Source organism: Mustelus asterias, chromosome 18, assembly GCF_964213995.1.
Source record: "Mustelus asterias chromosome 18, sMusAst1.hap1.1, whole genome shotgun sequence".
NCBI classification, from domain to species: domain Eukaryota; kingdom Metazoa; phylum Chordata; class Chondrichthyes; order Carcharhiniformes; family Triakidae; genus Mustelus; species Mustelus asterias.
Genome location: NC_135818.1, coordinates 31,402,437 through 31,424,549, shown reverse-complemented (window position 1 = coordinate 31,424,549; position 22,113 = coordinate 31,402,437). Strand labels below are relative to the sequence as shown.

Here is a 22,113-nt window from a genome sequence, read left to right as displayed (position 1 = left end):
GCCCGACAATGTTCATCGCTATCCATAAGTCCAGCCATCTTCGTGTCATCCGCAAGCTTGCTGATAACACCAGTTACACCTCCTTCCAAATCATTTATATATATCACAGATAGCAGAGGTCCCAGTACAGAGCCCTGCGGAACACCACTGGTCACAGACCTCCAACCGGAAAAAGACCCATCGACTGTTACCCTCTGTCTCCTGTGGCCAAGCCAGTTTTCTACCCATCTAGCCACCTCTCCTTGTATCCCATGACCCTTAACCTTCTTAACCAACCTGCCATGAAGGACTTTGTCAAATGCCTTACTGAAATCCATATAGACGACATCCATGGCCCTTCCTTCTTCAACCGTTTTTGTCACTTCCTCAAAAACCTCCACCAAATTTGTAAGGCACGACCTCCCTCTTAAAAAACCATGCTGTCTGTCACGAATGAGATTTTTCCGTTCTAAATGCGCATACATCCTGTCTCTAAGAATCCTCTCCAACAACTTCCCTACCACGGACGTCAAGCTCACTGGCCTATAATTACCCGGGTTATCCCTGCTACCCTTCTTAAATAACGGCACCACATTCGCTATCCTCCAATCTTCAGGGACCTCACCTGTGTCCAACGAAGAGACAAAGATTTCCGTCAGAGGCCCAGCAATTACATCTCTTGTCTCCCTGAGCGGTCTAGGATAGATGCCATCAGGCCCTGGGGATTTGTCAGTTTTAATGTTCCCTAAAAAACCTAACACTTCCTCCCTTGTAATGGAGATTCTCTCTAACGGGTCAACACCTCCCTCTAAGACACTCCCAGTGAAGTCCCTCTCCTTTGTGAATACCGATGCAAAGTATTCATTGAGGATTTCCCCTATTCCCTTGGGTTCTAAGCATAAATCCCCTCCTTTGCCCCTGAGAGGTCCGACTTTTTCCCTGACGACTCTTTTGTTCCTGACATATGAATAAAATGCCTTAGGATTCTCCTTAATCCCGTCTGCCAAGAACATTTCGTGACCTCTTTTTGCCCTTCTAACTCCCCGTTTGAGTTCTTTCCTACTCTCTCTGTATTCCTCCAGAGCTCCATCTGTTTTCAGTTGCCTGGACCTAACGTACGCCTCTCTTTTCTTTTTGATCAGATCCTCAATTTCCCTGGTTATCCACGGCTCTCGAATCCTACCTTTCCCATCCTTCCTTTTTACAGGCACATGCCTGTCCTGCAGCCTTATCAACTGTTCCTTAAAAGACTCCCACATGCCAGACATGGACTTACCCCCGAACAGCTTCTCCCAATCAACAGCCACCAATTCCTGCCTAATCCGGCTATAGTTAGCCTTCCCCCAATTTAGCACCCTACCCTTAGGACAACACTCGTCCTTGTCCATGACTATCCAAAAGTTAACAGAGTTGTGGTCACTATTTGCCACATGTTCCCCGACTGAAACTTTGACGACCTGACCGGGCTCATTTCCCAGAACTAGATCCCCCTCAATAGTTGGGCTATCTACATATTGTTCCAAAGAACTTTCCAGAATGCATTTTACAAATTCCTCCCCGTCCAGACCCCCAGCCCTAAGCACTTTCCAGTCTGTACCAGGGAAATTGAAGTCTCCCACTACAACAACCCTATTTTTTCTGCACATATCCAGAATCTCCTGACATATCCGTTCCTCCACTTCCCGTGGGCTGTTGGGTGGCCTTTAGTATAACCCCAGCATAGTGATTGCACCTTTCCTGTTTCTGAGCTCCACCCACAGCGACTCATTACATGACCCCTCTGAATTGTCCACCCTCTGCACCGCTGTAATATGCTCCCTAACTAATACCGCTACTCCCCCACCTTTTTAGCCCCTCCTCTGTCTCGCCTAAAACACTTATACCCCGGAAAATTCAGCTGCCAGTCCTGTCCTTTTAACCACGTCTCTGTCACCGCAACCACATCCAAATTCCGCGTAAGCATTAAGGCCCTAAGTACATCTGTCTTACCTGTTACGCTCCTCGCATTGAAGCAGATGCACTCCAGACCTCCAGGCCCACTCGGGTCATCCTGCTCCAGTTCGCAAGTAAGTTTGCAGATGACACAAAGGTTGGTGGATTTGCGGATAGCGATGATGACCATCAGAGAATACAGCAGGATATAGATTGGTTGGAGACTTGGGCGGAGAGATGGCAGATGGAGTTTAATCCGGACAAATGTGAGGTAATGCATTTTGGAAGGTCTAATACAGGTCGGAAATATACAATAAATGGCAGAACTCTGAAGAGTATTGATAGCCAAAGGGTTCTGGGTGTACAGGTACACCGGTCGCTGAAAGCAATGCGGGTGGAGAAGGTAGTCAAGAAGGCATACTTGATGGTATTGCCTTCATCAGCCAGGGCATTGAGTTTAAAAATTGGCAAGTCATGTGGCAGCTTTATAGAACCTTAGTTAGGCCGCACTCGGAATACAGTTTTCAATTCTGGTCGCCACACTACCAGAAGGATGTGGAGGCTTCGGATAGGGTACAGAAAAGATTTACCAGGATGTTGCCTAGTATGGAGGGCATTAACTATGAGGAGAAGTTGGAGAAACTTGGTTTGTTATCACTGCAACGACGGAGGTTGAGGGGTGACCTGATGGAAGTCGACAAGATTATGAGAGGCATGGACAAAGTGGATAGTCAGAAGCTTTTTCCCAGGGTGGAAGAGTCACTTACTAGGAGGCATAGGTTTAAGGTGCAAGGGGCAACGTTTAAAGGAGATGTACGAGGCAGATGTTTTACACAGAGTAGTGGGTGCCTGGAACTCATTGCCGGGGGAGGTAGTGGAAGTGGATACGTTAGTGACTTTTAAGGGTGTTCTTGACAAATACATGAATAAGATGGGAATAGAGGGATATGGTCCCCGGAAGAGTAGGGGGTTTTAGTTAAGTTGTGGAGCATGGTCGGTGCAGGCTTGGAGGGCCAAAGGGCCTGTTCCTGTGCTGTAATTTTATTTGTTCTTCTGCGAGATCCAACCCCATTTCCTTTCGCAACCTGGGATGCAAGTTAGTCAGGACCAGGCGACTTATTTACCCTGAGCATAGCTAACCTTTCTATACTTACTTCCTTTGCAGCACGGTAGCACAGTGGTTAGCACTGCTGCTTCACAGCTCCAGGGACCTGGGTTCGATTCCCGGCTTGGGTCACTGTCTGTGTGGAGTTTGCACATTCTCCTCGTGTCTGCGTGGGTTTCCTCCGGGTGCTCCGGTTTCCTCCCACAGTCCAAAGATGTGCAGGTTAGGTTGATTGGCCATGCTAAAAATTGCCCCTTAAAGAGTCCTGAGATGCGTAGGTTAGAGGGATTAGCGGGGAGATATGTAGGGATATGGGGGTAGGGCCTGGGTGGGATTGTAGTCAGTCCAGACTCAATGGGCCAAATGGCCTCTTTCTGCACTGTAGGGTTTCTATGATTCGTTCAATTTTCACATTAGCTATTGCCACCAATATTTCCACTTAATACTTCGTCAAGATTCCTCTTCCTGCATCAAGAATTCATCAAACATCCCAGCGTTGCCCTCCACCGCTATGCATTGTCACCCTCTTTGACCCCAATAGGATCCAATCCAATACCTGTTTACTGTTTCCAATCTGTTAGATCTTTGGGTTCCTTTTTATGTTGGCTGCCTTCCTATTTTCATAAAATCGTAGAATCTACAGTACAGAAGGAGGCCATTTGGCCCATCAAGCCTGCACCGACAGCAAATAGATGGTATTGTAAACAGTGAGGGAAGGTTATCAGAATTTGCAGCAGGATCTTGATCAGCTGGGGAAGTTGGTCGAGAAAAGGAAAATGGAGTTCAGTATAGATAAGTGTGAGGTGTTGCATTTTGCAAAGTCAAATCAAGGTAGGGCTTTCACGGTGAATGGTAGGACCCTGGGGAGTATTGTGGAACAGAGGGACCTTGGAGTTCAGGTGCAGGGTTCTCTAAAGGTGGAGTCATAGGGCAGTGAAGAAGGCTTTTGGCATGCTGGCTTTCATCAGCCAGGGCATTGAGTTGGGAAGTTATGTTGCAGTTGTACAGGACGTTGGTGAGGCTGCACCTGGAGTATTGTGTTCAGCTTTAGCTGTCCTGCTATGGGAAAAATGATAAACCGGAGTGTGCAGAAGTGATTTCGAGGATGTTGTCAGGACTCAAGGAACTGAGTTATAGGGAGAGATTGGACAGGCTAGGACTTTTTTCTTTGGAGGGGTGATCTTTATCGCGGTGATCTTTATAAAGATCTTTATAGATACTGAGGGACAGGCTGTATGCACATTTGGAAGAAAGTGGACTAGTTAGTGACAGGCAGCAAGGTTTTGTACGGGGAAGGTCATGTCCCACCAACTTGATAGTTTTTTTCAAGAGGTAACATTGATGATTAATGAGGGAAGAGCTGTGGAATGTAGTTTATATCGACTTTAGTAAGGCGTTTGACAAGGTCCCACATTGCAGAGTGGCACAAAAACTAAAATCACGTGGGATTCGGGGTGGGCTGGCTCGATGGATATAGAACTGGCTTGGTTTGAGAAGACAGAGTAGTGGTGTAAGGGTGTTTTTCAGAATGGAGTTCTGTAGCTCGTGGTGTTCCGCAGGGATCAAAGCTGGGACCTCTGTTGTTTGTAGTTGATATAAATGATCTGGAGGAAAATGTGGGAGGGTCTGATTAGTAAGTGTCCGGATGACACAAAGATTGGTGGAGTTGCTGATAGTGCCTGGGATTGTCAGAGGGTATACATAGGCTGGAGACTTGGGCAGAGAAATGACAATGGAATTTAATCCAGACAAATACGAGGTGATGTGTTTTGAGGGATCAAATTTAGATGTGAATTATACTGTAAATGGCAGAACCCTGAGGAACCTTAACATACAGTGAGATCTGGGCTTGCAGGTCCACAGTTCCCTAAAAGTGGTAACACAATTGGCCAGGGTGATTAAGGAAGCATATGGCATGTTTGCCTTCATCAGCCGGGGCATTGTGTACAACAGTTGGGAAATCATGTTGCAGCTATATAACCCTTGGTTAGGCCGCATTTGGAGTATTGTGTGCAGTTCTGGTTACCATGCTATCAGAAGGATGTGGAAGCTTTGGAGAGAGTGCAAAGAATCACCAGGATGTTGCCTGATCTTGATGTTGGATATGAGGAGAGGTTGAATAAATTAGGATTGTTCTCACTGGAAAGATGGAGGTTGAGGGGAGACCTGATAAAATTGAGAGGCATAGACAGGGTGGAATATCAGAGGCTTTTTCCTCAGATGGAAGTATCAATGACAAGGAGGCACAGGTTCAAAATGAGAGGGGGAAAGTTTAAGGGAGATGTGCAGGGGAAGCACGTGGAGTGGTGGGTGTCTGGAACGCACTGCCAAAGGAGGTGGTGGAAGCAGGCATATTAGCAACAGAATGGTGAAGAAGGCATTTGGCATGCTTGGTTTCATCGGTCAGAACATTGAATACAAGAGTTGGGACATCTTGTTCAAATTGTACAAGACATTGGTACGGCCACACCTGGAATACTGTGTGCAATTCTGGTCACCCTATTATAGAAAGGATATTGTTAAATTAGAAAGAGTACAGAAAAGATTTACTAGGATGCTACCGGGAATTGATGGTTTCAGTTATAAGGAGAGGCTTGATAAGAGTCTGGAGCGTAGAAGGCTGAGGGGTGACCTCATTGAGGTCTATAAAATAATGAGGGGCACAGATCCGCTAGATAGTCAATATCTTTTCCCAAAGGTAGGGGAGTCTAAAACTAGAGGGCATAGGTTTGAGGTGAGAGGGGAGAGATACAAAAGTGTCCAGAGGGGCAATTTTTTCAGAGGGTGGTGAGTGTCTGGAACAAGCTGCCAGAGGTGGTAGTAGAGGCGGGTACAATTTTGTCTTTTAAAAAGCATTTAGACAGTTACATGGGTACGATGGGTATAGAGGGATATGGGCCAAATGCGGGCAATGGGATTAGCTTAGGGGTTTTTAAAAAAAAAAGGGTGACATGGACAAGTTGGGCCGAAGGGTCTGTTTCCATGCTGTAAACCTCTGACTCTATTTAAGAGGTATCTGGAAGGGTACACAAATAGGGAGGGAATATGAACCGAGTAAGGGCAGAATGTTTTTTTTATTTTGGGCATCATGATCAGCACAGGCTTGGAGGACCGAAGGGCCTGGCCTGTTCCTGTGCTGTACTTTTCTTTATTCTTTGACCCAAACCATTTGTGTGAAGAAGTTTTTTTTCACATATTTGTTTCTTTTGCAAATCACTTTAAATCTGTGCCCTCACGCAATCCTCATAATACTTCTTGGTCCACTTCTACCTAATATAGTACCAATTAATAGAATACTAAGAAGTGGCCCTGGAAATAGATCCATTGATGGTCATTTTCCAAAATTCTTTGGACTCTGGACAATCTTACAGATTGGAGGGTAGCTAATGTAAGCCTGCTGTTCAGAAAGGGAGGTAGGGAGAAAACAGGCAACTAAACACCAGTGAGCCTAATGTCAGTACTGGGGAAAATGCGAGTGTCCATTATCAAGGATTTCATAGCTCAGCATTTGGAAAGCAGTATAATCCAACAAAGTCAGCATGGATTTACAAAGGGGAAATCATGCTTGGTTAGTTTATTGGAATTCTTTGAGGATGTAACTAGTGACTAAATAGAAGGGGTTATAGGAATAGGGTCTGGGTGGGATTGTTGTCGGTGCAGATCCGATAGGTCGCATGGCCTCCTGCACTGTAGGGATTCTATGATTCTAGGAAGTACAGTTGACCAAGGAGAGCTGGTGGATGTCGTTTATTTGGACTTTCAGAAGGCTTTCAGCAAGGTCTCACATAGCAGACTACTATGTAAAGTTAAAGCATGTGGGATTGCTGGTAGTGTCTTGAGATGGATAAAAAGCTGTTGCGCAGATAAGAAGCGAACAGTTGGCATAAGTGGGTCTTTTTCCGATTGGCAGGCAGTGACTAGCGGGGTACCACAGGGACTTGTGCCAGACCCCAACTGTTCACATACATTAATGATTTGGAAGAGGGAACTAAATGTATTATCTCTAAATTTGCAACTGATACAAGGCTACGTGGGTGGATGAGCTGTGAGGAGGATGCAGAGATGCTTCAGCATGATTTGGACAGGCTGAGTGAGTAGCCATACATGGCAATTGCAGTATAATGTGGATAAATGTTATCCACTTTGGTAGCAATAATAGGAAGGCAGATTATTATTCCAATGGATGTAAATTGAGAGAGATGGAGACTCAGTGAGACCTTGGTGTCCTTGTGCACCAGTTGCTGAAAGTAAGCGTGCAGGTACAGCAGATAAAGAAGGCAAATGGTACTGTTGACTTGCATAGTGAGAGGATTTGAGCATAGGGCGAGGGATATTTTACTCCAATTATATGGGGCGTTAGTGAGGCCACATCTGGAGCATTATGTGCAGTTTTGGTCTCGTGTCTGCGTGGGTTTCCTCCGGGTGCTCCGGTTTCCTCCCACAGTCCAAAGATGTGCGGGTTAGGTTGATTGGCCATGCTAAAATTGCCCCTTAGTGTCCTGAGATGAGTAAGTTGGAGGGATTAGCGGGTAAAATATGTAGGGATATGGGGGTAGGTCCTGGGTGGGATTGTGGTCGGTGCAGACTCGATGGGCTGAATGGCCTCTTTCTGCACTGTAGGGTTCTATGAAAAATCTATGAATTATCTGAGGAAGGATGTCCTTGCTGTAGCGCAGTGAAGGCTTACCAGGCTGATTCTTAGGATGGCAGGTCTGTCACATGAGGAGAGAATAAATCAGTTAGTATTTTCTTTATTGGAGTTTGGACAAGAGAGGGATCTCACCGAAACTTATAAAATTCTCTCAGGATTAGACAGGGTAAATTCGGAAAGAATGTTCCCAATGGCGCAGGAGTCCAGAACTGGAGATTATAGTTTGAGGATAATGGGTAAATCTTTTACAACTGAGGTGAGGAGAAATTTCTTCACCCAGGGAATGGTGAATCTAGTGGAATTCATTAGCACAGAAAATAGCTGAGGCCAAAATGTGAGATTTCAAGAAGAAATTAGATATAGCTCTTGGGGCTAAAGGGATCAAGGGATATGGGGGAAGGCAGGATCAGGGTATTTATTTTGATCAGTCTTGATGAAAAAATGAATGACGGAGCAGCCTTGAAGGGCCAAGTGGCCCATTTTAGCTTCTATTTTCTATATTTCTGTTTTTCTAATTTCTTCCCTGGTGCTAATTTTGCTAACACTAATTTTATCCATCTGATTCCTCTTTTTTACTTCTACATGCTGGTGCCCAAGCCACCAAACAAATTGAACCCTCCCCAACCACACCAGTTTAACTCGATGCGAGGACATTAATCCCATCCCTTTTAAGTAGTGGTTCTGCAGAACCCCGGGCTTCCGCAGCGGGTCAGGCTGATCTGTACAATCGGAGTTTTCTGCTGTTTTCAGTTTGTCCAATCCGAGGCAGGCTTCTTCAGAACTCCGCCTCTAGAAAAGGGAACAACACAAAACTTAAATTGTATCTATCAGGGTGAGCACAGAGAAGGAGCAATGGGGAGAGCAGGGCCGACGTGAGGGAGAGTATGTGTGCTAGCGTGCAACGAGAGCGAGTGTGAGTGGGGGAGATGAGAGCAAGCGTGGATTGGGGAGCTAAGAGGAAGCGAGTGTGTGAATCTATGTCCAACATGAGAATCCAGCATTCCAGCAACAAAATTCTTCCCATCACAAGTGGCAAAAAGTTGAGACCCAAGTACATTTTTTAATCAAAGAACATGTTGGTTATAGTAAATGTAAAAACATGAATAGAAAAGACTTCTCTAAATTAGGTTTTGGTATCTTTACCTGTTGTGCAAAAACTTTTTTTTTGTGGTTTGGATCTTTAGCGCAATAAGAATGTTTCTCCGGGTTCCTTTTGTATTCTTTGGAGAGCAAAAGAGTTCCATGGCTCAAAGTTTGGGAAACCTTTAGAGTAAGTGCTTTCTGCCCAGAACTGGTCCAAATGCCTCAAAAATTCAAACCCATCTCACATGTGCCTTCCTTGAATTTCACTTTAATCCTTTCTACTTTTCTATTTCTAGTGCATGGCATTGGGAGTAATCCATAGATTACTACTCTCAAGGTCCTATTTTAACTTCTGACCTGGCCCCTAAAAATCATTGGAAGCTCAATATCTGCTCCACTCTAAAATGCACCACAATATCTAGCCCACTCCCTCCCTCCTGCAGAATCTTATGCACCCTCTTCATGATGCGCATTCAGGGAGGTGGTTACCATGTAAGACTTATGATGATGGTACAGATTTGCCTGTCTGTCCCACTAACTGCGTTTCTAAGCTTTGTTCTTCCTTCCTGTGAAGTCCTTTGCCTGTTAGTACCATGGTCTGGGTGCACTCCTTCAGAGCATTGTCACTTCCAACAGTCTCTAATAATATGAAGGGTACTATCGCAGGGAGTGGTTGAGGCAAATAGCATAGACACATTCTCGGAATAATAACTGCATGACGGAGAAAGGAATAGGAGGATCTGCTGATTGGGTTAGATGAAATAGAGTAAGGGACACTCAAACGATGTGCTCTGTTTCTGTGCGCAAGTTCAGTGCAACATCAAACAGGGTGAGGAAATTAGGATGAAAGGAATGTTTCTACGTTGAAGGCCATACATTTTTCCCACTTTCTTTCAAGCACAATTTCATAAACTAAAATGTTCAGGTAGCCTGCAATTTGATAAATTTCATAATCGAAAATTTATCAAATTGCAGGCTATCTGAACATTTTGCTAAATACAAAGAACAGTACAGCACAGCCCACCAAACCTGTGCCAATCACGTCCTATCTGGAACAACCGCCTGTATCCCTTTATTCCCCACATGTTCATGTGTTTTATCGAGATGAGTCTTAAATGTCACTAATGTGTCTGCCTCAACCACCTCACTTGGCAGTGCGTTCCAGGCCCCCACCACCCTCTGTGCAAAAACCCCCCCCCCCCCACAGGCATCTCGACTGAACTTTTTCCCCCTTACCTTGAACTTGAAGGGCAAAAAGAGGTCACGAAATGTTCTTGGCAGACAGGATTAAGGAGAACCCTAAGGCATTTTATTCATATGTGAGGAACAAAAGAGTCATCAGGGAAAAAGTCGGACCTCTCAGGGACAAAGGAGGGGAATTATGCTTAGAACCCAAGGGAATAGGGGAAATCCTCAATGAATACTTTGCATCGGTATTCACAAAGGAGAGGGACTTCACTGGGAGTGTCTTAGAGGGAGGTGTTGACCCGTTAGAGAGAATCTCCATTACAAGAGAGGAAGTGTTAGGTTTTTTAGGGAACATTAAAACTGACAAATCCCCAGGGCCTGATGGCATCTATCCTAGACTGCTCAGGGAGACAAGAGATGTAATTGCTGGACCTCTGACGGAAATCTTTGTCTCTTTGTTGGATACAGGTGAGGTCCCTGAGGATTGGAGGATAACAAATGTGGTACCGTTATTTAAGAAGGGTAGCAGGGATAACCCGGGTAATTATAGGCCAGTGAGCTTGACGTCTGTGGTAGGGAAGTTGTTGGAGAGGATTCTTAGAAACAGGATGTATGCGCATTTAGAATGGAAAAATCTCATTAGTGACAGCATGGTTTTTTAAGAGGGAGGTCGTGCCTTACAAATTTGGTGGAGTTTTTTGAGGAAGTGACAAAAACGGTTGACGAAGGAAGGGCCGTGGATGTCGTCTATATGGATTTCAGTAAGGCATTTGACAAAGTCCTTCATGGCAGGTTGGTTAAGAAGGTTAAGGGTCATGGGATACAAGGAGAGGTGGCTCGATGGGTAGAAAACTGGCTTGGCCACAGGAGATAGAGGATAACAGTCAAAGGGTCTTTTTCCGGTTGGAGGTCTGTGACCAGTGGTGTTCCGCAGGGCTCTGTACTGGAACCTCTGCTATTTGTGATAGATATAAATGATGTGGAAGAAGGTGTAAGTGGTGTTATCAGCAAGTTTGCGGATGGCTGGAATTGCGGATAGCGATGAACATTGTTGGACAATACAGCAGGATATAGATAGGCTGGAAAATTGGGCGGAGAAAAGGCAGATGGAATTTAATCTGGATAAATGCGAAGTGATGCATTTTGGAAGAACTAATGTAGGGGGGAGTTATACAATAAATGGCAGAGCCATCAAGAGTATAGAAACACAGGGACCTAGGTGTGCAAGTCCACAAATCCTTGAAGGTGGCAGCACAGGTGGTGAAGGCGGCATATGGTATGCTTGCCTTTATAGGACGGGGTATGGAGTATAAACCTGGAGTCTGATGTTGCAGCTGTATAGAACGCTAGTTCGGCCACATTTGGAGTACTGCGTCCAGTCCTGGTCGCCGCACTACCAGAAGGACGTGGAGGCTTTAGAGAGAGTGCAGAGAATGTTTACCAGGATGTTGCCTGGTATGGAGGGTCTTAGCTATGAGGAGAGATGGGTAAACTGGGGTTGTTCTCCCTGGAAAGACAGAGAATGAGGGGAGACCTAATAGAGGTGTACAAAATTATGAAGGGTATAGATAGGGTGAACAGTGGGAAGCTTTTTCCCAGGTCGGAGGTGACGATCACGAGGGGTCACGGGCTCAAGGTGAGAGGGACAAGGTATAACTCAGATATCAGAGGGACGTTTTTTACACAGTGGCGGGGGCCTGGAATGCGCTGCCAAGTAGGGTGGTGGCGGTAGACACGCTGGCATCGTTTAAGACTTACCTGGATAGTCACATGAGCAGTCTGGGAATGGAGGGATACAAACGAATGGTCTAGTTGGACCAATGAGCGGCACAGGCTTGGAGGGTCAAAGGGCCTGTTTCCTGTGCTGTATTGTTCTTTGTGGCCCCTTATAATTGGGCGGCACGGTAGCACAGTGGTTAGCACTGCTGCTTCACAGCTCCAGGGACCTGGGTTCGATTCCTGGCTTGGGTCACTGTCTGTGTGGAGTTTGCACATTCTCCTCGTGTCTGCGTGGGTTTCCTCCGGGTGCTCCGGTTTCCTCCCACCGTCCAAAGATGTGCAGGTTAGGTTGATTGGCCATGCTAAAATTGCCCCTTCGAGTCCTGAGATGTCTAGGTTCGAGGGATTAGTGGGTGGGATATGGGGATAGGGCCTGGGTGGGATTGTGGTCGGTGCAGACTCGATGGGCCGAAGGGCCTCTTTCTGCACTGTAGGGTATCTATCTATCTAATTTCTGCCCTGGGAAAAAGCTTCCAACTGTTCACCTTATCTATAATAATTTTATCAACTTCTATCACGTCACCCTTCAGCCTCCATCGTTCCAGGGAGAACAATCCCAGTTTATTCAATCTCTCCTCATGGCTAATACCCTCCATGCCAGGCAACGTCCTGGTAAACCTTTTCTGTACTCCCTCCAAAGCCTGCACGGCCTTCTGCTGGTGTGGTAACCAGAACTGGGCACAGTATTCCAAATGTGGCTGAACCAATGTCTTGTTTAACTGTAATACAATGTCAACTTTTATGCCCGATGCCCCGGCTGATGAAAGCAAGCATGCCACATCCGTCCTTCACCACCTTTTCCACTTGTTACTGCCACTTTTAAGGATCTGTGGACCTATACTCCCAAATCTGTATGTGTGTCTATGTTTCTATTCTGCCATTTAGTTTGTAGCTCCCACCTGATTTGGATCTATCAAAATGCATCACCTCACATTTGTCAGGATTAAATTCCAAAGATGTGCGGGTTAGGTTGATTGGCCAGGTTAAAAAAAAAATTGCCCCTTAGAATCCTGAGATGTGTAGGTTAGAGGGATTAGCGGGTAAAATATGTGGGGGTGGGGCTTGGGTGGGATTGTGGTCGGTGCAGACCCGATGGGCCGAATGGCCTCCTCCTGCACTGTAGGGTTTCTATGATTTCCACCTGCCATTTCTTCGCCCAATTTTCCAGCCTATCCATAACCTGTTGTATTCTCTGACAATCTTCTTCACTATCTGCAATTTCAGTGGCTTTTCCAAACTTTCTAATCAGACCAGCTATGTTTTCTTCCAAGTCATTCATATACATTACAAACAATAAAGGTCCCAGCACTGATCCCTGCGGGACACCACTAGCTACAGACCTCCATTCAGAAATAACACCCTTCCGCCACGACCCTCTGTCTTCTATAGCCAAGCCAGTGTGATTAAGCAGAGCTTGATCCCTCTCCTTTGAGAACGAACACCAAAACACCCAAAGAAGAGTATCTCGCCTTATCTGTAAAAGGTGTGCGTGAAGTGGCGTGACCTGCTCTTCAACTTCTCGTGGTTAAATACAAAATAAATCTTTGACACACTCTAAAATCAACATGTAACAATTTATTTATCTAACAGTGAACAACTTAACAAACCAAATAAATCCCTTCTAACTATTAACTATTCCCGAATTAAACAAGATTCTAATGGAATGCTGTTCAAATAAATACAATTCCTTCTCAACAAAAGTAGAATTTTGTCACTCTCTAAGTTACAACCAGGTTTTGTGTCTTCCAGAATATTCTGGGCCTTCTATGTTGATTCTTCTGTCTGGAGCTTCTTTCTTTCTTTCGTACCTTTACTATCTAGATTGTGCTTTTTCTGAGACATAGATGAAGCTATGAGAGTCAGCAATTCTCTCTCTCCCACAGAGCAAGGGAGAGCTGAGAGCTGCTGGCTCTAGCAGTTGCTCTCCTCTTTGTCCCATTGCCCCCTTTTTTTATACCTGTGAGGATGTATTAATATTTCCCACAACAGGATTGGTTCCAGGTTGTCAAAACTATCAGATTTAAATTTATTAAGTTTTTGGTGTGCAAGTGCCTGATTCAAATTGATTGACTAAATTCAAAAGCTTGTCTTAGCAAAACTGCTGCTTGGCCTTTCGATACTAATGTTTCATTTTGTGCATTTTAAATTTCTAAGCACAGAAAAAGTGCTACCTTCTAACAGGACTATGCAATGCTTTGCACCCCCCACCCCCCCTTGAGCATTTTATAATTTACTAACACCAAATTCTAACTTTCTACCTCCCAATCTACAATTACTTTTCCCAACTTCGCAACACCAGTTCTGAATCCATCTCGCTAATCCATGTAGACAACATCCACTGCCTGTCCCTCATCGATCATTTTTGTCATCTCAAAAAAACTCAATCAAATTAGTAAGACATGACCTCCTTCGTACAAAACCATGCTGGCTGTCGCTAATTAGGCCATTCAGTTCTAAATGTGTATAGATCCTACCCCTAAGAATCTTCTTCAATTTCACTATCACTGATGTCGAACTCACTGGCCTATAATTATTCAGGTTATCCTTGCTTTCCTTCTTAAATAACGGGACAGCACTGGCTATCTGCCAATCCTCTGGGACCTCACCTGTGACCAATGAAGAAACAAAGATTTATTAGAGGTCTAGCAATTTCTTCTCTTGTCTCAGTAATCTGGGATAAATGCCAGCTGGCCCTGGGGATTTTTCTATCTTGATGCTTTTTCGTGCACCAACACTTCCTCGTAATGATGACTTGCTCTCGAGGGTTTACATATCCCTCCGAGCCAACATCAATCAATGTGTCCCTCCATTGTGAATACTGATGCAAAGTATTCATTAAGGATCTTTGGTTCTACGCATAATTTCCCTCCTTTGTCCTCGAGTGGGCCAACTGTTTCTCTAGCTACCCTCTTGTTCCTAATATATGTATAAAATACCTTGGAATTCTGCTTAATCCTACCTGCCAAGGACATTTCATGACCCCTTTTTGCCCTCCTAATTCCCTGTTTGAGTTATTTTCTACTTTCCCTGTATTTTTCAAATGCTTCATCTGTTTTTAGCTGCCTAGACCTCATGTATGCACCTTTATTTTTCACTAGACTCGCAATTTTTCTGTTCAGCCACGGTTCCCGAGTCCCGCCTTTCCTCCCCTTCCTTTTCACAGGCACATGCCTGTCCTGCACTCCTATTAACTGCTCCTTAAAAGACTCCCACATGCGAGATGTGGATTTATCCTCAACAGCCTCTCCCAAACGACGACCTCCAAATCCTGCCTAATCTGGCTGAAGTTAGCCTTTCCCCTTTTCCTTTACCATGAGTTTCCGAAAACTTACAGAATTGTGGTCACTGTTTGCCATGTGTTCCCCCACTGCAACTTCGATGGCCTGGCCAGGCTCATTCCCTGATACCAGATCCAGTATAGCCCCCTCTCTAGTTGGACTATCTACATGTTCTTCCAAAATGTACGCACTTCACAAATTTCTCAGCACTCCGGACTCCTAGCCCTACGGGATCATTGAATCATAGAATCCCTACAGTGCAGAAGAAGGCCATTTGGCCCATCGAGTCTGCACTGATGTCAATCCCAGCTCCCATCCCCATAGCCCTGTGTATTTACCCTGCTGGTACCCCTAACACTAAGGGGCAATTTACCATGGCCAATCAACCGAACCCGCACATCTTTGGAATGTGGGAGGAAACTGGAGCACCCAGAGGAAACCCACATAGACACGAGGAGAACGTGCAAACTCCACACACACTGGCCCAAGCCCGGAATCGGACCCGGGTCCCTCGCGCTGAGGCAACAGTGCTAACCACTGTGTCACCGTGCCGCCCATGTCAATATGAGAAAAATTGAAGTCTCCCACTACAACAACCTCCTTCTGCGCATCGGTCTACATCGGTCCAGAATCTGCTTACATATCTGTTCTTCAACATCCTGTGGGCAATTGGGAGGCCTGTAGTACACCCTTATCATAGTGGCTGCCCCCTTCCTATTTCTGAGCTCTACCCACAGTGTCTCATTACATCATTCTTCCAAGGTGTCCTCCCTCTGTACAGCTGGAATTATTTCCCTAACCAGTATTGCAACTTTCCCCATCTCTTTTGCCTTCCCTTCTGTCTCGCCTAAACCACCTATATCCCGGAACATTTAGCTGCTGGTCTTGTCCCTCTTTTAATCAAGTCAAATACTTTCTGACAAATTAAAATGCCAGTGTGAACAAGTTCACACAAAAATCAGCGCATGAATTTTCCAAATGCCACAAAATGTTTCTTTTCTGTTACTAAGTTATGTTGAGCTGGTTAATAACATTTTATATGTAATTTAGTCATTTAAACAGGATTATTGCTCCATTAGCTTTTCCCTCCAGTAAAATATATGACCAGAACTCATAAAACCAGGTGGTGAAAAGTTGAATTGGAGCACATTTTTATTAACGCTTATTAATGAGAATGACATTTCAAGCATTACACCACCTAATCCAACAATTGCAGTTTCAAGTTATATCTGCTGAGAGTTTTGGGTGAATCCTCAGTTAATGCCCACAATTTCCATACAATTGATCACAGCACATAATTCAAATACACCATTGAATTAATCATCATTAATTAATTGACATAAATGCATCTGAGCTGAATACATGGAAAACCGGGAGGTTTTTAATCATCTGGTGATGCATGTTATTTCAAATAACCATTTGGTCATTGGTCACACATCATAGAATCTATGAAAGGGCTAAAGTGACTTCAGTGTGTTGTGGGCATGAAACGCTGTGGGCACTGGCAGTCTCGTTGTTTTCACTGGATTACATGTGATGAAATACCACTCGAGGTACTACAACAGTCCGCAATTCAATCTTCACTTTTTGTGGCCTATTTGAAGACCAGCTTGAAACTAACGAAGGACAGTGATTAGCACTGCTGCCTCACAGTTCCAGGGACCCAAATTCAATTCTGGCCCTGGTTGACTGTCAGCATGGAGTTTGCACTTACTCCCTGTGTCTGTGTGGATTTCCCCTGGGTACAGCGGTTTCTTCCCACACTCCAAAGATGTGCAGGTTAGGTGGATTGGTCATGACCGATGTCCTGGGATGGGGACTGGGCTTGGGTAGAGTGACCTTGCGCAGGGTCGGTGCAGACTTGGTGGGCCACTTGGCCTCCTTCTGCGCAGTTGGGATTCTGTGGATCACTGTCTTGTTATTCCTACAGCGTCATTCATTCCATTGTTTTAATCTCAAATTGAAAAGGTTTTAAAAACTTTGAGCTAATGTTGTCAGGACGGTGTATTGCACAGTGTATTTTAAAGAAAAACTTCAGCTGCAAGTTCACAATTGTTTATTTAAAGTTACCTAAAGGGACACAGTTTCTGAGATACAACCCCTGGTCTGTAGTGATTGTTGATCATAAGGAAGGCAGTGGGATGCTTCAGTGGCTGTGCATTCTTTGTTCAATTTAGTCTCAGGTTCTGGCTCATCACCATTCATTTATCTGCCTTGTGCAACTGTGGATCAAATACATCTCGGCTTTGAAATCTTTCACAATAATCATTGTCTAAAAATTCTCATGATGAGCAATCATTCGAGCAAAATGCCAGAAAGTTGGTAGTGGTCATACAAGTTTACCCCAGAATGAGTCAGTGCCGAGAGGGGAGAGGAAAAGAAAAGTGAAATTACTTTAGGTCATATTAAACTGAATGTTATTTCCTCCTCCAGGTACTGGATGAAGAAGCAGAAGTCTTCATTGTGAAGATGTGGAGGTTATTAATATATGAAACGGAGGCTAAAAAGATAGGACTTGTTAAATAGATTGTTACTCATAACATAGGAATATGTCTTTTGGAAACATTTCTTCCATCCTTCAAAATTGTAACTTTCATCTGTCTTCAGAGGCACTTGTGAAGCTTGTATTTTTTATTTTAGAGATAATGTGAAGTCCTGTCCCATTCCTTTGGTTTGTTATATCCCAAAATCATCCCTCTTTGTTTCACTAAGATAAATGACTGGTTATTTTTTATAAATTGAATGCTTCTGTGTATTTTCATCACCAACACACTGATTTCTGTTCTGTCGGGTGTTACACTTATGGAAGGTTGTGCTGTATTGATGCAAGATATTTGCACTTAATATCCAGGTTGTTCCTGTGATATGGAGGAGCAGGTTTAGAAATAAGATGTTTATACATTTTTTGTTTTGACACTAGTAATTTTGAGAGAGGAGAACTTTGAAATATGCAGAAATGTTTTCTCATCAACATTAAGAAAATATTTTAAAAGGTTGCATTTAAAATGTTTGAATTTCCAACAGGTGACAGAATAGGGTTTAAATGGTTTTGAAATGAATAAAAAGATTTGCCAATGTCTTAGTTGACTTTTTAAAAAGATCTGTATCCCCTTTAGTTGCCAACATAGGTTTAATTGAAAATGTGTTTTGAAATCAAATCTTAACGTTTTCCATTTTTTTATATAGCCAAAATTATTTGATAATACAAGGAGCCAGCTATTGCTTTTGTCAGCCTCGTACAATTATTTTGGGGTGAAGTTTTAATAAACTACAATGACCTTTGTAAAGGGTGTAATGTGTTGTAAGCTGTAAGATGTTGGGTTCATGGTTATCTTAGAAATATAACCTATATAGGCCCATTAAAAGGAATGCCATCTCTTTAATGGGTCTTTTTGATCTTGAGTAACTATATCCAGAAATTGTTTATTTTAATCTGAAATGGTTGGGAGGCTTTATTTTAGAAAGTTTTCAATGCAAGATGTTGAGCAACCAAAATGGGAGATGGTCTGGCTCCAAAGTCTGATTATTTATTGACACTGTTCCATTAAGTCCTGACGCAATATGAAGTATAAAGTTTTCCTTTCACTTTTTTTTTTAAAGTTTGAAACTCTAGGTTTGACAGTGTTGCTGACATCCAAGTCACAGAAAAAAGACCAATTTTGATTGCAAGAAATAGAACTCTTGTAATCACATAGGTGATTACTAAGCTTTACAATAAAGAAAGTGAAGTTAATTTTGTAAGTAGCAGTTGAATGCAGGAATTGGTAATGTAAAGAGCATGCAATAGCATTTTGCTTTTAAAATCAATGTATTCAACAGCCCCCCCCCCCCCCCCCCCACCCACCCCAAAAATGACCTAGGCTGAGCTGCTGAGTTATGTCAAATCATTATGGATGGAAATGGGCTAAATGATTCATCCCATTTGTATATACCTGTCTGGATTTATTTTAAGAAGTGACATGCTTTTTGGAAATAGTGTTGTATAGTGGTACTTTGTAGAGAGAGAAGGGCACCAATTTCTTGGGTCACATCTGACTTACAATCCATGTGAAATGGATATAAGTAAACAAATTATTTGTTCAGTTCTCTGCAGGGTCTAAACAAACATTTGAACTCAGACTCTTCAAACTTCAGCGGGGCAGGATGGCACAAGTCAGAGTGCAGCAGAGGTATTATTTCATGTATTGTTAAGAATGATGTTGACCATCTGTTACCAGCCAGTGGAATACTCAACTTTAGTCGGATTTCCAAGTCCCGTAGAGGACTTCTGGGTGTCACTGCCACCAATTCAACACACACACACACACACACCCCCCTTACTCATGTTGTTTTGTTCTGAATCCTATCCTTATCTTTCTGGATCAGATTTTAAAAATTGTTTTGTTTTTTCTTTATCTTGAGTTGTTCTGAATTATCATTTAGAGTACACTTTTGCTAAGGATTGCTGTCCACTTGAAACAACACGACTGCATTGTGACATCTTGTAAGATGTTAGCTTCTACCTTGCATTATTACCAAATTGGTTTGCAAGTAGTTTCCAATGATACAGGTCCATACATGTGCAGTTGAGCCTGGATGAACTTTTGAGTTTAAGCTTGTTTGGTTTAATTTGTCTGGAGGTTTCAAGAGAGTGCTTAATTTCATACATTTTTTATAACACTAAACGTGGCAGAATACAATTTTAGCAGAGCATCATGAAAATGGACTAAAACTAATTCACTTGAGTTGTGCTATCTGGGTGGTTTTCAGACTTTCTTTTTCACACAGTTGGAGAGTACTTTTCCAGGCAACACTTCAGTTATCTGATGGGATGGAGTTGATCAGCAAAAGGTTTATAATGCTACTAGGGGTATTCGATTAGCCTTCAAATAGTGAGAGGTAAAGGTGCAAATCTGCAGCAAACTGCAAGTATTAGAGTTACGATATTGAGAAACCTAAATATCAATTGATATCTTTTTTTTTAAAGAGTAAATGGTAAGAATGGGAGGAATTTTTGTGACCAGTATATTTTTGATCCAACTAGGAAGGAGACGTGACTGGATCTGATGCTGGAGAATTATCTGGGCCAGTGGACCATGTGTCTATGGTGTGATAAGAGTGATCACCATAAAATTTTGAGTAGCAATGGGCAATACCCAGGAACAGTCTGAAGTGGAACATCTAAATTGGAAGAGGGCAAACTTCAAGAGTAAAATGAAACCAAATATTGACAGGGAAATAAAACTACTGGAACAATGGATGTTCTTCGAAGATGTGTCCGGTGCAGGCTCAGTCCATTCCAACAAGGGTGAAAAATAATCGAACACGAGCTCTTTGGATGCTGAGGGAAATGGAGAACACAATCGAACAAAACGTGATGCATGTCAGGTGGATCCTCCAAGCATGAACTAGGCTAAATACAATAAGTTGAGGTGAAGTGAAGCGGAAAATATGACTGGCAAACAAAAAATAGAATGGCTGTCAACATTAAGGGGGTGGGGACAAAAATTAAATGGAATTAAGTAAATATATAAGTGGAAGGGCTAGTGTTTGGACCACTGCTATTTTTAAAGGTGTAAAGGGAGAGCGGAACCTTGGGCTTCACATGCATAGATCTTTTAAGGTGGTGGAACATACTGAAAGAGTATAGGGGACCTTAGGCTTCATAAACTGGTATCGAGTCCAAAGCTGGCTGTATCTTAATAAAGCTCTGGTTAGGCCATGACTCGAGTATTGCATCCAGTTCTGGTCAGAACACTCATGTTGGATGTGAAGCTTCTTTTGAGACAGTGCAGAGGAGGTCTGCCAGAATGGTTCCGGGAAAAGGAATTTTCGCTTCAGGCTTAGATGGGAGAGTCGAGTGTTATAAAGCAGAGGTGGAACCCCCTCCAAGAGCTCACACCTAACTACTCAAAGAGGAGCAGAATCGTTGAGTACCATCAGGTTTGGGAACCAACGCGATCGGTGAACTCCATTCACTTTGACTCTGCTCTATTGCAGCATCCCTTCCACTTCTGAACCTGCGCTCCTTTGAGAGGATCAAGCCAATAGGGATGTTTTATCAGAACAGCATTCCCTATGTCAACCTACTGTACTATGGCATTAGTCCTCTCCATTCTATTTCTACATAGGTCCTCCTAGCACTACAACAAGTCTTTCAATTCCGTTCTCTTGGAGCTCACTACCCTATTCCATTCTTTAAGGACTTCTTCATTATTCAGTTTCTGAGGCATATCAATATCCACATCATCTGGATTTGATTCCTCGCTGACTGGCAATAACTAATACCTGTTTGTCTGGTTCCCTTTCCCTGTCGTAATACTGTTTTAGCATGTTCACACACCCTATACATTTTTTCCTATCTGGCATCTTTACCAGATACCTTACCTGACTTCTCAATCAGATAGGGACCACTAAACCTTGCTTTGAAGGGACCTCCTACCACTGGTAATAGCACAAATACTTGATTCCCGTGGGCAATTGTACGAATTTTAGATTTCTTACCTACTTCTTGCTACGTTAAGGTGCTGTGCCACCTTCAAATGCTGTCTAGTCAATTCACCTACTCGGTTTAATCTTTTTCTCACCTCAGATACATAATCCAACTGAGATCTCAGATCTACCAACTTTTCCTTAATTAATTTTAAAGGTCCTCTTCATGTTCGAATATCAATTCAAATAGAGTAAACTGAGTCGATTCATTTGGAGCATCTCTAATAGCAAATAATATAAAGGGGTTACCTTTATCCCAATCGTTTTGGTAATCATGACAATCCGCCCTCAACATGGTCTTTAGGGTCTGATGCCATCTTTCCAATGCTCTCTGGGATTCAGAATGGTACGCACTTGATGTAAAGTGTATAAGATTTTGATGGGTATAGATAGAGTGAATGCGAGCAGGCTTTTTCCGCTGAGGCTAGGGGAGAAAAAACCAGAGGGCATGGTTTAAGGGTGAAAGGAGAAAAGTTTGAAGGGAATATTAGGGGGGGCTTCTTCACGCAGAGAGTGGTGGGAGTGTGGAATGAGCTGCCAGATAAAGTGGTAAATGCGGGGTCACTTTTAACATTTAAGAAAAACTTGGATGGGTTCATGGATGAGAGGGGTGTGGAGGGATATGGTCCAAGTGCAGGTCAGTGGGA

At 43.5% G+C, this 22,113-nt stretch overlaps 1 protein-coding gene across 8 annotated transcripts in view; it reads left to right on the top strand.

Moving 5' to 3' along the window:
• rbm25b (RNA binding motif protein 25b) overlaps window positions 1–18,826 on the top strand; it is a 129,967-nt gene extending 111,141 nt beyond the window's left edge. For 4 of the 8 annotated variants that reach the window (XR_013500013.1, XR_013500011.1, XR_013500012.1 and 1 more), the window contains exons 19-20: window positions 1,122–2,182; window positions 17,429–18,072. Coding sequence is in view for 4 of the 8 variants with exons in the window: in XM_078233698.1 (XP_078089824.1) it covers window positions 17,429–17,521 (93 nt within the window). In the remaining 4 variants the exon portion in view is untranslated. Of the gene's footprint in view, window positions 1–1,121; window positions 2,183–17,428 lie in introns of all 8 variants that reach the window. The other 4 variants (XM_078233698.1, XM_078233696.1, XM_078233697.1 and 1 more) reach the window with 1 other exon arrangement.
• Window positions 18,827–22,113: the final 3,287 nt, after the last annotated feature.